We start from the raw sequence: 15,233 nt of genomic DNA on the forward strand, positions 1-15,233 counted from the left end.
CCAGTTGCTCTCGTTGTCTTTAATGTTACGTACTCTGTGATCTTCTCCAGGAACTACTTCCACCACATGGGCTAGGGGCCAGCTCCTCTGTGGAGTCTTTTTCTTTCATCAAGACCATACCTCATACCTGAAGATCTGGTTGGGTTTCTTCCCATTTACAGTGGTACCTCGAAAATCGGTGCCTTTGAAAATCGTCGATTTCAGAAATCAACGATTGCCAGGCGCAGATTTCCGTCCTCGAAAATCGTCAGCTGCCGAGAGTACGCAAACTCTGTTGCGCGTATGCAAACGGTGTTGCGCATGCGCAAACGGCGTACCTCGAAATACGTCATTTTTGAAAATCGCTGATAATCTCCGGACAGATTATCTGCGATTTTCGAGGTACCACTGTAGTTCTTTTTTGAAGTAATGGCAGATATTCTCTCTTCCATCGCTTCCAAAAGGCATTAACTAACACCGTTGCTGTAGTTGGACAGTTCTTTGTGCTCCACAGGAATCCCACATTACCAGGGAAAAAGCTTTCCAGGAGAACACATAGGAGATTCCACATAACCACTTTCCCGTTTCTACAGGAGCCAACTTAAGCAGAGACCCAGAGAGGGCAAGAACCCTCCCCTCCCTCAGACTCTTTGCCACCCCCAAACCATAACACACTCTCAATGCAGCCACACCTCTGTCCTGATGGCCACCTGCCTTTCAGCTGGGGTTGCCATCTACCCAGGAAAACACCAGAGAATTGGTTCCTGGACTGGAAGGAAACCCAGCCCTCTCCTGCTTTTGGCTGGAGGTGCAGCCAGCTGCAGAGATGACATCACTCCTGGAGAAACCTCTTTCCTGGTCCTGCTGTGTACGTGGGAACCAGAGAGAGACCCCCCCATTCTGCAGAGTTGCCCAGTGTAGGTCAGATCCGTCCCTTCCTTTCCAGGCCCCTGCACATAATTCTGGGATTTCCCCAGTCTGGCTTCTCAAGCCTACATCCTCCTGCTTCCCTGAAAACACAGCTGGACCAAAAAGAAGGACATTGGAGGACTGCAGTATTCCTCTTGTTTTTGTATCCTCTCTAGGAACTGCACTTGTGTACAGTGGCTTAGGAGGTTAAGAGCTCGTGTATCTAATCTGGAGGAACCGGGTTTGATTCCCAGCTCTGCTGCCTGAGCTGTGGAGGCTTATCTGGGGAATTCAGATTAGCCTGTGCACTCCCACACACGCCAGCTGGGTGACCTTGGGCTAGTCACAGCTTCTCGGAGCTCTCTCAGCCCCACCTACCTCACAGGGTGTTTGTTGTGAGGGGGGAAGGGCAAGGAAATTGTAAGCCCCTTTGAGTCTCCTGCAGGAGAGAAAGGGGGGATATAAATCCAAACTCTTCTTCTTAACCCTTTAATAGCTTTCCCCCTTTCCTTCCCTAATTTTTATTGTTATACTATTGTTCTTTTCCTTTCTGTAAGACTTTTAACCAGCATGCCTTGAGCTCAACTTGTTGGGAATGCGTGGGTAATAGTCAAACAAATAAATCAATAGATGAATAAATGAATGATTGAATGTGTATTTTAAGCCCCAATCTGGCCATGAAAACTTGCTTTCTAATCCAGAGGTGCAAAATCTTTGTTGTGGTTGCTCAGTGGTGATGGCAAGACATTCTGCTCATGCTCAAACATGTTGTCAGCCTGTGGAAAGTTAGGCAGGAAAAAAGAAGTTAAAAATTAACTTAGTAGCATCAGGGAACATTCCCTCCATGTTCAGAAAAGACTCTATGCCAGGAGCCCCCAATGCAAGGAGCCCAGCAACAATTTTATTGGTGCACATCAAGTGCTTTTAGAAGGTGGGTGGGGCCTGGGGGTGCTGTCACTGTCTGATTGGCCACTGAAGATTCAGGTGGCTTTACATATTAAAATAATGTTGTTTCAGACAGCTGCCACTCATGTTTGCTTTATTGTTTCTCACTCCTCTTCCCATCTTTTTAACCCCTCTTCTCCCTTCCACTTGTTCTTCCTCTATGTGTTTGGCCTCCTGCAGCAGCCATTTTGGAGTCACTCTCAGCACACGGTCAGAATTCAAAAGGTTCTCCCGTGCTCAAAAAGGAGGAGAGCCTTACTCTTGGCTATCCAGACCATAGTAGTGAAAGCCTCAGCACTGTTCCCTGTGGTTGCTGTAACGCCCCCAAATTGCAACCAACTCCTATCAAAACAACATTTATTATTTCAAAATGCCACATGGACCTAATATTTTACTGGAAATGGCACCCATTTTCTATTAATTTTAGGAAGCAAGAACTATTTAGAAATTGAATTTTTAGCAGAAAAATTAGGTACTGCAAAATTTTGTCTGTCCACATCTCTGTCAACCTTGAACACTGCAGTCGAGAGGAAAGATGACTTTGATGGGCATAGAAAAGAATAATTCTGCTCAGCATGACTTGCTCATTTTCCCACCTATGGGGTAAACCTTGGAGTCAGGCTACTGTCCTTAAGGAAGGAGAGGATGTTAGAAGGAGATCCTGTGCAATACTTCCAAAAGAGCATCACATTTGAAGCCAGAATGAATATTCTAGCAGAAACACCATATGGACTGTCAAAGTCCCCCAGATATTCTAGAACCCAGAGCCCTGAGGACACGAGAGAGCCCTTGGGGATCTTGTGGCATGTGTCAAGCAGGGGTCCCCTAGCCCCCCTTCTGGGACCCATCAGCCAAATAGGACTGGATCCACCAGAGAACAATGCCCCCAATTACCATCTTAGTATAGAAATATACCGTTGTCTAGGGTATTAATGAAAGTCAGAAGGAACAATCTCCATCCTCTGTCTTTCCCTCAGCAAGTCTTCCCTCAAAGGCGTTTAGACAAAATAACAGAAAATTGAAATACATTGGACAAACACATTCAGCGCTTTATGTAAATAATACATACTGGAAGAAAGCAAATTACAATTAAAATAGTCACAGAACTGCTGGGTTTTAAACTAGGCTCTGAATGAAAGGCAGTAGCTCAAATTTTTAGTGCAGCCATTAATAGCTTGAAAGATATGACTTTCATTTTTAGACAGAAGATTAAGTTGGTGATAATCCCTTGAATGGCTGTGAAAAGTTACAAGAAAAGGGGTGGTTATCAGTTAAGCTCATAAACTGTTGAAAATATACATTATCAAGGTAGAATGTGCAAAGACTATTTATGTAGTAAAATAAATAAAAGAAAAAATAAAAACAAAAATTATGGTTGTGGTGGGTTTTCCAGGCTGTGAGGCTGTGGTCTAATAGATATTGTTCCTAATGTTTTGCCTGCATCTGTAGCTGGCATCTTCAGAGGTGTATCACAGAGAAAATGCCAGCCACCGATACAGGTGAAACGTTAGGAACAAGATCTACCAGACCACAGCCACACAGCCTGAAAAACCCACCACAATCAGTTGAATCCGGCCGTGAAAGCCTTCGACAAAAAATATAAGTTTTTTTTAAAGAACAAGAGAATTAGCCATGCTGCCTGACTCTTTTTCCACACTCTGAGCAGTCTAAAGGTTTCTCCTTCATGTAGCATGTAGTTCTCCTTCATGTAGTTCTTAAATGCTGCATACAACAGCCTGCTTGACTGAATCTCTTTCCACTCTTGAGTATTACCAAAAAATGTGCACAGAGTATTGGGAGGGGGGAGTGGGGATTAGTTTAAAAAGTGTTCCTGAGAGGATTTACACAGGTAATTGTAGTTTGTACATGCCAGAGTAGATCTCTGAAGGGATGCCCCAAAATAAAAACATAAACAAAGAGAATGTTATTATAATTGCAATTTTATTGGATACAAAATAGAAGATGGAATAAACCACTAAGCAGCTGAGAGTTAATTCCTGAATTCCTGGCACATGCACACTAACAAAACTAAGAACGGGGGAAAGGAATGGTGTGTGGGGGGGGGGGGGATGAAGGGAAAGAGGCTGATATTACCTGATCCAAGGTGAGTGACAAACTGCGAACTGCAGGGAATCTGTGTAGCAAAAATCCAATCAGAGAGACAGAGAGGACTCTGAAAATCAGTTGCAGAGCTCTCCAATGGTGCAGCGACAACGGAACGGGGCGACAACCCAGATGGAGCAGTGGCGAAGGTGTGGCTGGGCCATGGAGGAGGCATGGTGGGGGTGTTCCGGGGCAGGCAGCACTGCGGCAGGGGCACAGGGCATGCGTTTGCCCTGAGTACAGTATCCCCTTGCTGCACCCCTGGAGCTCTCCAAGAAATGGTGGGAACCTGGCACACCCTCCACAGATCTGGGCTCCCCTTATTTGGGAAAATGTCCATTAGTTTGGCATGGGACATGGACTTACCCATAATCATGATAGATTCAAGAAATGAAATTGGATTTGACTGGGCAATGTGGAGTTACTGCCTCAAAATCCAGTGGAAAGAGAGGGATATAAAACTGACATTCCAAGATAGAGATGGATCAATTCTTGTTCTTGACCAAAAGCACTGTGTCAGCTTGAGCTGATCAAAGGTGTGGATGCTTTGAGGGTTCAGATGTGATTGCTCATTAACTGGAAATGGTCTTGTATATTGCATTGGTAATATTGCAAGTAGAAAAGATATCATTGCATATGAGTCTTGGAGTTGAGGGGGTGTGTGTCAAAACACGAGTGAAGTTCTACCACTGTAATAAAGATGAGCTGGGTTGACTCATCTGACAGGGAACAGGGGCCTTAAAATGAGCACTCAAAAGGTCTCTCCTTTGTGTGAGTTCTTTGATGCTGTTGAAGATTGCTACTCCGATTGAATCTCTTTCCACACTCTGAGCACTCAAAGGGTCTCACCTTTGTGTGGGTTCTTTGATGGTGGTGAAGACATGTTTTCTGATTGAATCTCTTTCCACGACTTGAGCATTCAAAAGGTCTCTACTTTGTGTGAGTTCTCTGATGCTTTTTAAGAGCACCAATCTGTCTGAACCTCTTTCCACACTTGGAGCATTTGAACAGTCTCTCATTTGTGTGACTTCTATGATGCCTTTGAAGATTGCTACTCTGACTGAATCTCTTTCCACACTCAGAGCATTCAAAGGATCTCTCCTTTGTGTGAGTTCTTTGATGCTTTTTAAGAGCACCAATCTGTCTAAATCTCTTTCCATACTCTGAGCATTCAAAAGGTCTCTCCCCTCTGTGAGTTCTTTGATGCTGTTGAAGATTGCTGCTCTGACGGAATCTCTTACCACACTCTAGGCATTTATATGGCCTCTCCTTTGTGTGAGTTCTTTGATGCTGTTGAAGATTGCTACTCTGACCGAATCTCTTTCCACACTCTAGGCATTCATATGGCCTCTCCTTTGTGTGAGTTCTTTGATGCTGTTGAAGATTGCTACTCTGACTGAATCTCTTTCCACACTCTAAGCATTCAAAAGGTCTCTCCTTTGTGTGAGTTCTTTGATGCTGTTGAAGATTGCTACTCTGACTGAATCTCTTTCCACACTCTAAGCATTCAAAAGGTCTCTCCTTTGTGTGAGTTCTTTGATGCTGTTGAAGACTGCTACTCTGACCGAATCTCTTTCCACACTCTAAGCATTCAAAAGGTTTGTCTCCTGTGTGGGTTCTTTGGTGGACAAGGAGCATTGATCTGTTGCTGAAGAACTTTAGGCACCAAAAGCATTTATGTGCCTGCATTATGCTGTGATTTGGAATGTGTATGTTATCCATTTTTCTATCAGAAAAGGTCATTCCCTTTTCTAAGAAGATTAACGGATTCTCTCCTGAATGAGTCCCTCGGTATTGAAAAAGGCCTGATTTTTCTGAGAAGCTCTTGTCATTGTCTAAGCAGCTATAAGGTTTCTCTCCGTTAAGTGTTCTTTGATGTTCAAAGAACTCTACTCTGCAAAGGAAAATCTTGCCACATTCCAAGCACTGATGGGTCTTCTTCCCACTGTGCATTTCCAAATAGATCTCATATTGGCTTTGATCTGAGAAGTTCATCCCACATTCCAAGCACTTATGCGCTTCATCCACTGTGTGGATTTGTTTATGGAAATTTTGCTGTTGGCAAGAAATTAGTTTATCAAGGTTTGGTTTGCAATCTAACGATTTAAACACCTGCTCACCTGAGTGAATTCTTTGATGGGAAGAAAAGGCTAATTTCTGACTGAAATTCTTTCCACACTTCACACAAAAATATGGTTTCTCTCTGAAGGGATTTTTTTGCTCAGAAATAGGACTAATGTTCTTACATAAGGTCTTTTCAAAGGGCATACTTTCTTTTTTGTTCTCCCTGGAACAGATTCTCTGATTAGCACGAAGGCCTTCGTTCTGTCTTCCTTTGGTTGACATTCCTTTGGTTGACTGGAATTTCACAGAAGCTTTCACCTTGGGACGGAATAGACTTATCCCTTCTCTTGTCTGCAGGGCTTCCCTTCTGCCTCTGTGGTTCATCTCCATTGTTTAACTTTCCTTTGGAATCTTCATCCTTGGCTTTTTTCACAAAAAATTCCTTGAGTTCCCCAGCTGTCTCCTCTTGGTGTGCTGCTGTAGGAAAGAAAGAGGTCCAGTCAGCATCTCAGCAGCCAAGTCACCTATCAGTCACTGCTCATTAATGAGTGGCCATTTCCTGTATCAAGACTTTCTTCCCTTAAACTCAGCTGCTGATCACACCTTATCTCCAGTCAGACTTTCCATCAGTTTTTATGTTCTGTATCTCTTTTCCCCAAACTCCATGTATGGACTTTAAGGGGGAAAAGTGACAAAGAATCGTTCTCCTACTGTTCACATTTGACTTGTCATGCAGTTGTTTTAAGTTTCTGCCATTGACGATCAAACAAAAGAAGGCAAAGCTATTCTCTAAACTGAAGGGCCTAAAAATGGCTAACAAATCATAGGCTCTCTTCCCTCTCCCCTAACAAACTGGACACTACATCTCTTGGGATGCTAGGATAGGCTAAAGGGAGCCATCTCCTTGAGTGGTCTAAGGTCACCTAGCTGGCTTAATTTGGAGGAGTCAGGAATCAGTCTGCCACTATGAGACAGTACACCACACTGGCTCTCCAGATCACAGACAGAGGGAATCGCTGTAATCACAGTTGGAGGACAGGTGTATTCTAATGGTTGGTGTGGCGAAACGGGCTTGCTTTGGCTGGCAGGCCCTATTTCACACTCTGCACACCCCCAGGAGTTACCGACTTTTCCTGGGGAGGGCTAACTTTCTCTTTGGGTATGCTGCCACCACCTGATCATTTGAGGACTGCCTGCTGGGGAAGATCAGGATTCCCCAGCTTCCTTTCCAACTGCACGAGGCGTCCCTGCCTCTAGTTTCCTTGGTTCCCTCCCAGTTCCACAGGGTAGACTGGAGATCCTGGAGGAAAAAGCTGCTCAGCTTCTCTACCTCCTGGTTGGCATAGAAGGTCCAAGACAGTAGGGTATAAGTGGTGGCCAGAGAACTTCTTCCTCCACAGCTAAGGTTTTGTGCATTACATATAAGGGAAAATGATTGCCATGTTTTAGTACTACACCAGATTTAGCAAGTGGGTTACAAAATAAAAGGAGATAAACGCAAATCCTTCTTTTCCTATCACTAATAAGCATACCCTGGCTAAAGATGGTAGAAAGCAGGGTAGGTCCTAAAAGCTGAAAATGTTGCCATATTGGCAAAGAGCTCACATTACCTGGCTGAGACATGGTCCAGAAAATGGCAGCCAGCCTTCCTGTGCTCAGGCCAGAGCTCTGCTCCTCCTGTGAGAGACCTGAGCCAAGAGACCTCTGCCTTCCCTCAATTTATCAGGATCCCAGACCTCCCACCCTCCTTTGGACCAGGCCTGCCACAAGATATCATTTCCTAGGTCAGGGCATTTCCCTGATGTATCTCTGGGATTTCTAAGTCCTCCAAATCTCTGGTACCTGGTTGGAGAAGGAGAGGATGAAAGCAAAGGAAACGCAGCGGGGAAGGAGCCATTTCTCCACATTCTCCTAAGATTCAGTGCCGAGGAGCACCCTTTACAGAAGGGCTTCTGCAGCTTAATCCAAGCAACGTTTACCGTGTTATACAACATTAGGATACATACACATTCGCTTATGAGTCCATGTCCTTCCTGACAGGAAATCTGCCACCATTGTTACGCCCAGCAATGTGTTCAATCTTCATGTTGAATTTCTGAATCCTCCACATGACCACCTCTGCAGCTTAGTGTTTGAGTGCCCTTCATGGTCTGCAGCCATTGGAGGGATGAATGGTCTGTCAAGAGGGTAAATTCTTGCCCCCACAAGTAAGGTCGCAGTTTGTCCACAGTGCCCATACAATTGCTGCAAAACATTCCTTTTTTTTTGCACTGAAGACAAGTTTTTCTCCGAGAACAGTTTCCTGCTGAGATATGCAATTGGATGTCTGGTGCCCTCCCCACTCTGTGCATTGTGTTCGTGCCCCGATCCCAGAGTCTGAGGCATCAGCGTAACAAAGAACCGCTTGTCAAACCGTGGAGCTTTGAGCATGGTAGGACACTAACGCTTTGTTTCCAACTGCTCAAAGCCGCCTGACAGGCTGGGGTCCAAACCACCTTAATCTGGGGAGGGTTTCTTGGTGAGGGAGGAGAGGGGGTCTGCTATCGCTCAAATCTGGGACAAACCGCCGGGTAATAATTTGCCATGCCCAGGTTCGTATCTGCCTTTTTTTTTGTCCTTGGGGCCTTCCACTTCGGATTGCCTCTACCTTGTCCCACAGTAAGGGGATATTCCCACTCCCCACCTGTGTCCCAACAAACCACCTCCTCGACATCCCAAATTGGCATTTATTCAATTTTGATGGTGAGATCTGCCCCTGAATGGCAATTCCAGCACCTGGCTAAATGTTCTTAGGTGTGAACGTCTCTGCTAAAGATGGCTATGTCATCAATGTAAGCCACTGCAAACTCAGACATGCCATATTCAGCAAGTTATTCTCACTCAGTCTTCTGGAACGACATGGTACATTTCTGAGGCCAAAGGGGAGAACTGTGAACTCACACAGTCCATCTGGGGTAATAAAGGCAGATTCTAGCTCTGGCTGGCTCTAATTCCATCTGCCAGTATCCCTTTGCAAAGATCTTACAGTGGATACCCCCGGCAGATCCAAGCATATCCAGCAGAGTATCTATTCGAGGCATAGGTAAGCTGCCTGGTTTGGTGGATACTATTGAGCTTCCTGTAGTCCACACACAAAACCTAATCAACCATCTGGTTGGCCACTAGACAACAGGGGTCACTTCATGGGCTTAGTGAGGGCTGATCACCCCAGTCCCACCATTTCTCTACCTCCTCCTCCTGACATCTGCCAGCACTCGCCCACACCCGTAAGGCACTGTGATAGGTCCATGGGTCCCCTTCGTATCTATTCCATGCTTAGCCAAGGTTGTCCCTCCCTGGTTCTTTCCTAAAAAACATCCTCAAACCTGTGCAACACTGGACAGGATTCTTTGTCTATTACCGTACACCTGCAGGCCACACCTAGCTCCTCCCACTGAGCAGGTTCAGAGAAGTGGGCCAAAACATCCAATTTTCAAGGTGTCATCTGTTCCTCGCCTCCTCCTCTCTCCTGGGCCATCTCAACACCATCCTCCTCTCAAGATAAGTGGCTTCTCGCATATTAACATGTACAACCTTGGTCTTTTTTCCCCAGACCTTCCAAACACTGCATAAGTAACATCATCTAGCCTATCCACACCATACATGTCCTTCCCATGCCTTCAGCTTGTCTGAGTTTAAGAGGCAAAAACCATCACTTTGTCCCCTAACCTCAAAGCACGGTGACCCTTGCTGTCTTCATCATACCAACTGCTCTTGTGTGGCTTTGGGCCTTGGCTAGGCCTCCAAACAACACTCATCATATCTTTTAAGCCGCTCTCTGAATGGCCAGAACATAATCAACACTGACTTCTTTTGCCTTTTAGGAATCTTCCTCCACCTTTCCTTTTTTTTACTCAGATCTAGCGCTCCTCTGACCCTTCTCCCAAACATGAGTTCAAAAAGGGGAGAAACCAGTAGACTCTTTGTGGAACCTCCTGTAGGCAAACAACAACTGTGGCAACTTCTCATCCCAGTCCTGTGAGAATCAACATATGTCCTCGTGCATCCCTTTCAGGGTCCCATTAAATCTCTGTGAGTCCATTCTCCGATGGGGTGGTGTTGTAGTCTTAAGGTGTTTCACCCCACAACACTTCCACAGGCATTCCATCAACTCCTACAGGAAATTGCTTCCTGTCTGTCAAGATCTCTGTAGGAAAACCTAACTGACAAAAGACCTTGACTAGAGCTCACACTGCCATGCATCCGTGGGATGCCAGTGGTACTGCCTCAGGTACCTAGTTGCATGGTCCACCAAAGTTAGGAATGAACCTCTTCCCTCTCTGTAGGCTCTGAAAGGCCCAACTATGTCAATGCCTACCCTCTGGAATGCCTCTCCCATGATAGGAGGGGCTGTAAAGGTGCCTTTGCCTTGCACTCCACTCTGCCCACTCTCTGACAGATGTAGACAGGAGTTACAATATGCCCTCACATCCTGTGCCAACTTAGGCCAGCAGTAGTTCAACAAAAAAGCCTCCTTGTCTAACTTGTTGATACCCCTGATGCCCTGCACATGTATGTCATGTGCCAATTCCATAAGTCTCCTCCTATACTTCCTTTTGGCACTACCAGCTGCCTGATGGCATCCCCGTTACCTGCCTGCCCTGTATGTAAACCAAAGTCTATACAACCTTCCTGCTTCCAGACAACTTGCTCCCACAGGGCCTCGTAGAATTTCCACCTCTTGATCTATAGCCACTCTCATTAAGGTGTTCCAGACTAGGATCACACTGAACCTCTTTTCAGAAACCCTTCTATGCACTCCAGACATTCGCTATCTGCTCCTCTGAGCCAAAAGCTATCCTCAGCTCTCTAGTTCTGCCTCCTCAAACTCTCAGCCTGCTGCACCTGGGGAACTGCCCCTGCACTGTTACTCTGTCTCCCCCCAGTCTGCACACCACCAGAGCAAGACAGATACTCTTTCCTTGCCAGAGATCCACAGCTCTCCAGCTGTCGGGGAGAACTGCCCCCTCTCCTCACTGCTTTTTGTGGCACCCCACCCTCAGTTTCTGGAGATGGGTTTGCTCCTCCCCTTCCTGCTATCTTGGGCCCTCCCTTCCCCTGCAGTACCTAGTCCCAACCTCCCCTAGCAGGTGGAGTCCTGGTCTCCCTAGAGACTTTTCCCCCACCCACTCAGGGTCTGGCTACAAGTGGTTACTCACATTTACTGAGTATCGGCCTCCCAGAAGGTCCCGCCAATCAACACAGGGTAGGGCTGGTCCTTCATGGGAACTCCCCCTCTGTATTTCCTCAAGGAGGCCCACCTCAACCCTCTCCCCATTCCACAGGCATCCGTGCCACAGGAACAGTCAGGGCTCCCACCAACTCTGGATTTGAAATGATGTGTTGGGCATAATAATGACTCTGACACCAGATCAGCTCTGCACTAGGTAACAGAGGAACCTGTGTCAGCATATCCCAGAACCAGCTGGTCCTCACAGTCGCACTGGCTCCACATAGTCACCCCAGGCTTCTGCAGGCTCCATTGTGGTAAAGAGGCACTCATGGTTCACCACAGCCACCCTCCTTACCTTTTGGGTTGGTTGGTGCTTTGGAGGCGGTTTGGAGGTCTTTATTTGCAACTGTGGGCACGTCAGAAATGCACGTGGTGCTCCTCACAGATAAAAGCATTTCCTAACCTGGAGGCCGGTTCCACTAGCCAATCTGGGGCTTTCTTAACCTCTGCCGGAGCAGCAGCCCTTCCCCGCTTTGTTGAGACTCTGCTCTTCCCACCCTCTGGAACCTTTTTTTTCCTTTCCCCTTCCCAACTGGGAAGTCCTCCAGTCCAACCCTCCCTGTTCAGCACCAACTTCATCCCAAGAATTCCCTGAGGCCTCTAGTAGCATTTTGGGCCTCTTGTCCTTTTACCAGACATTTCAGCTCCTTGGGGAGTTTGAATAGAGTTGGTCTTAGCACCAGTAACTGAAGCCAATGATTCAAAGTCCTGCTTTGGCTTCTTCCCACCCATCTCCTCCCCATCTCACTCATTTCACCACATATTCAGAATACGCTTTGGTACTTCTGGAGGGATAAGACCCTAAATTGCTTTCGAAAGTGGTCAGCCCCCAGCTTGAACCTTTTAAGCACAGTAGCTTTTAAAACCTTTAAAGTTACTTCCCATCCACCATTGGCATGCTATGGATAGATGGGCAGCCAGCTCCCAGTAAGAATGCTGCCAGAGGTAGACATGTACTGGGCCTCTGCAATTCCCTCACTGCATAGCTGCTCTTTCAAAATTTGAAAAGATATATGGAGGGTCCTCCTCCCCATGGTGCAAAGTCTTGGGGTAACACATTTATTTTCCTGCTGCTTTCTTTCCTGCAGACGCAATATCTCGAGTAGTCATGCTTCCTCTGTTCCTGCTGCATCTTCTCCTTTCTCTCCAGCATCTTTTCCTCCCACTCGCCTCCCCAAGTGGCTTTCTCTGTCTTCTGTCTTTGCACCTCTTTGCTGCCCCTCCTGGATTCTCAGCCTCTGGAGTTCTATCTCTTTCTCTGTCTCCAGCCTCAACTTTTCCAGTTCTAACTCCTGATCCGACTGCATCCTTTGGGCTGGGGTTTGTTTGGGTAGTGAGAGCTGAAGCTGCACCCTGCTATCAACTTCATTTAGCAGGAGAGCCTCTGCCTCATCTATACAGACTTGTTCTCACAGGATATATTCTTGCTTCTGGCATTCCTCCTGAAGCTGTTGCTTGTCATTTTAGAATTTCACATGCTCCTTCTAGCTCCATCCTAGCTAAACTGTTCTGACCCTACTCCAGCTGACCCGAAAACAAAACTCGCTGCTCTCTGTGTGCGCGCTGCCCACCTGCCTCCCTGTTTAGCCAAATCACCAGTTCTGCTTGTTCTCATCCCACCGCTACTACCAAATTGTATGGTAAACGGGGCTTGCTGGGTTGGCAGGCCCTATTTCATGACTTCCTGCACACCCCTGGTGGAGTTACCCACTTTCCTGGGGAGGGCTAACTTTCTCTTTGGGTATGCTGCCACCTTCAATTGATCATTTGAGGGACTGCCTGGCTGGGAAGATCAGGATTCCCCAGCTTCCTTTCCAACTGCACGAGGCCCCTCGCCTCAGTTTCCTTGGTTCCTCTCCTGGGTTCCACAGGGTAGACTGGAGATCCTGGAGGAAAAGCTGCCTGGCTTCTTACCTCCTGGTTACATAGCGGTCCAAGACAGTAGGGCATAAGTGGTACAGAGAACTTTCCTCCACAGCTAAGGTTTAAAAGTATTTATTACAAGGAAAATGATTGCCATATGTTTTTTAGCACACACCAGATTTTAGCAAGGGTTACAAAATAAAAGGAGATAGCAAAACGCTAAATCCTTCTTTTCCTATCACTCGTAAATACATACCTACAAAGATGGTAGAAAGCAGGGTAGGTCCTTAAAGCCGTGAAATGTTAAGCATTGGCAAAGAGCTCACATTACCTGGCTGAGCACATGGTCCAGAAAATGGCAGCCGCCTTCCCAGTTCAGGCCAGAGCTCTGCTCCCCTCCAGAGAGACCTGAGAGCCAAGAGACTCTCTTCCCTCAATTTATCAGATCCCAGACCCCACCCTCCTTTGACCAGGTCAGGCTGGGTCAAGATATCATTTCCCCCTAGGTCAGGTAGCATTTCCTGATGTATCTCTGGGATTTCTAAGTCCTCCAAATCTCTGGTACCTGGTTGGAGAAGGAGAGGATGAAAGAAAAAGGAAACGGAAGGCGGGGGGGAAGGAGCCATTTCTCCACAGTTGGCAACTGAGAAATTAGGATGTGGCCCTTTCAGATTCTTCCTGAGGGTTTCCCTTTCTGGTTTGGGTGATGGACACCACAATGTTGCAGCAGGGCCAGCTGAATATCATCTTTACTGCCACCCTGCTACCTTGAGGCTCCCAAAAGGGAGCAAACAGCAGGGCAGGATTCGACACAACATATTTGTTCAAGATTTTGATTCATGCATCCTCCCAAAGGCACCAATAAAAATTCCTTACCCAGAGAGACCACGCTCTCGTAGTTCTCCAGCATGACGTCCTCATAGAGAGCTCTTTGGACTGGATCCAGCAATGCCCACTCTGCCTCAGTGAAATACACGGCCACCTCCTCAAAGGAAACAAGTGACTGAAAGAAAAAGCAGATTCCTGCCTCAGAGGTCGTGTCAGGCAGAGGCAGTACACTAAAGGGGATGTTCTGGGATGGAGAGTTCATCTGTATAAGGAGTGTATAAGAAGTGTGGTTCTTCTCTTCTCTGGGCCCCTCAGCACGAACTACAGGAGAAAAGCCCCCCTGAGAAAGGACCCAGGTCTTCCCCTGTTCATCTCCCCTACCTGAACTGGAGGTCCAGCAGCTGTTTCCAAACCTCTGCAAAGAGAACGGATCAACACTGTCTCTTCACTGCCTGCAAGGGAAAGAAAAGTGGAAGAAAGAGTTTGAGCCTCCACTACCTATTCTGTTTGCTTGCATGAATCCGGGCTGTGAAGGTTTGTCCCACGTACACTCAAAAAGAACTGCAACCCTTTCTAGTAAGCACAGGAAGTGATGGAAGAGAAGCAAAATGTACCCATGAGCCCGGTGGGGCTACAATGGCCACTGACACATTTCAGACTTCCGTGATACTTGAAACTTATCCTGTGTACACAAACGCTGAAAAATGCAACAGCATCTCAGCTGGTTCAGACCAAATGCCCTGCAACGTTTCCACCACCTGAGGACTTTCACACGCCTTTGAGTCCAGGTGGGTGGGGAAAAAAGGAGGCCCAAGTGATGCGGCATGGCACCTCTCCGTCACATCAGGCCAAAAAACCAGACCTGAACTGAGTGCATCTGGAAACTGACGGTAATATCAATGAGTGTCCACAGCATCTAGTGATCCACTAAAGTCACACCTGGGTTTTTGGCCAGAGGCAACTTCAAACTGACATCCTCTCTACGCCAAGTCCCCCTCAACAGCCCGGCATCACTCATCCTGCATCTTGTTTCCTACAGTGGCCTATCAGATCTTCCAACAAGCATGAAGACAAAACACATTTGCCCACTGTTCCTGGCCCCATAGCAACTGGTTTTCAGAGACGTGGTGACTAGAACATGGAGGCATTATTTAGCCAAAAGATTGAAGAGAGCTCAGATGAGATTTGTTGGCTTTTTCTTTTGAGTCACATTGAGTCCCTCTAATGGAAAAAGGAGGTGTATGAATATTGTAATCAATGTGAGGAAATG

General features: G+C 46.7%; 4 protein-coding genes across 5 annotated transcripts in view; 1 reads left to right on the top strand and 3 right to left on the bottom strand.

Moving 5' to 3' along the window:
* The window catches only part of LOC125428554 (zinc finger protein 420-like), a 577,239-nt gene that overhangs the window by 543,895 nt on the left and 18,111 nt on the right, over positions 1 to 15,233 (bottom strand). The window lies entirely within an intron of this gene.
* LOC125428839 (zinc finger and SCAN domain-containing protein 32-like) overlaps positions 1 to 15,233 on the bottom strand; it is a 665,212-nt gene that overhangs the window by 486,866 nt on the left and 163,113 nt on the right. The gene's annotated exons all lie outside the window — the stretch shown is intronic.
* TAP2 (transporter 2, ATP binding cassette subfamily B member) overlaps positions 1 to 15,233 on the top strand; it is a 1,062,867-nt gene that overhangs the window by 120,118 nt on the left and 927,516 nt on the right. The window lies entirely within an intron of this gene.
* On the bottom strand, positions 4,767 to 14,096 carry LOC125428742 (zinc finger protein 501-like). 2 transcript variants are annotated; one of them, XM_048489350.1, is made up of 2 exons: positions 14,012 to 14,096; positions 4,767 to 6,474 (listed from the first exon to the last, which is right to left on the bottom strand). In XM_048489350.1, the coding sequence occupies exon 2, from the start codon at positions 6,388 to 6,390 to the stop codon at positions 4,867 to 4,869; it is 1,524 nt and encodes a 507-aa protein (XP_048345307.1). In that variant the 5' UTR covers positions 6,391 to 6,474; positions 14,012 to 14,096; the 3' UTR covers positions 4,767 to 4,866. The 2 variants fall into 2 exon arrangements, with proteins under 2 accessions (XP_048345307.1, XP_048345306.1); XM_048489349.1 differs by having other exon boundaries at positions 4,767 to 6,477; positions 14,012 to 14,095.

The sequence above is a fragment of the Sphaerodactylus townsendi genome, linkage group LG03 (assembly GCF_021028975.2).
Source record: "Sphaerodactylus townsendi isolate TG3544 linkage group LG03, MPM_Stown_v2.3, whole genome shotgun sequence".
NCBI classification, from domain to species: domain Eukaryota; kingdom Metazoa; phylum Chordata; class Lepidosauria; order Squamata; family Sphaerodactylidae; genus Sphaerodactylus; species Sphaerodactylus townsendi.

What these genes read in the sequence shown, in the direction of transcription:
- LOC125428742 (XM_048489350.1), bottom strand. Translation starts at nt 6,390, where the DNA reads ATGGAGATGAACCACAGAGGCAGAAGGGAAGCCCTGCAGACAAGAGAA.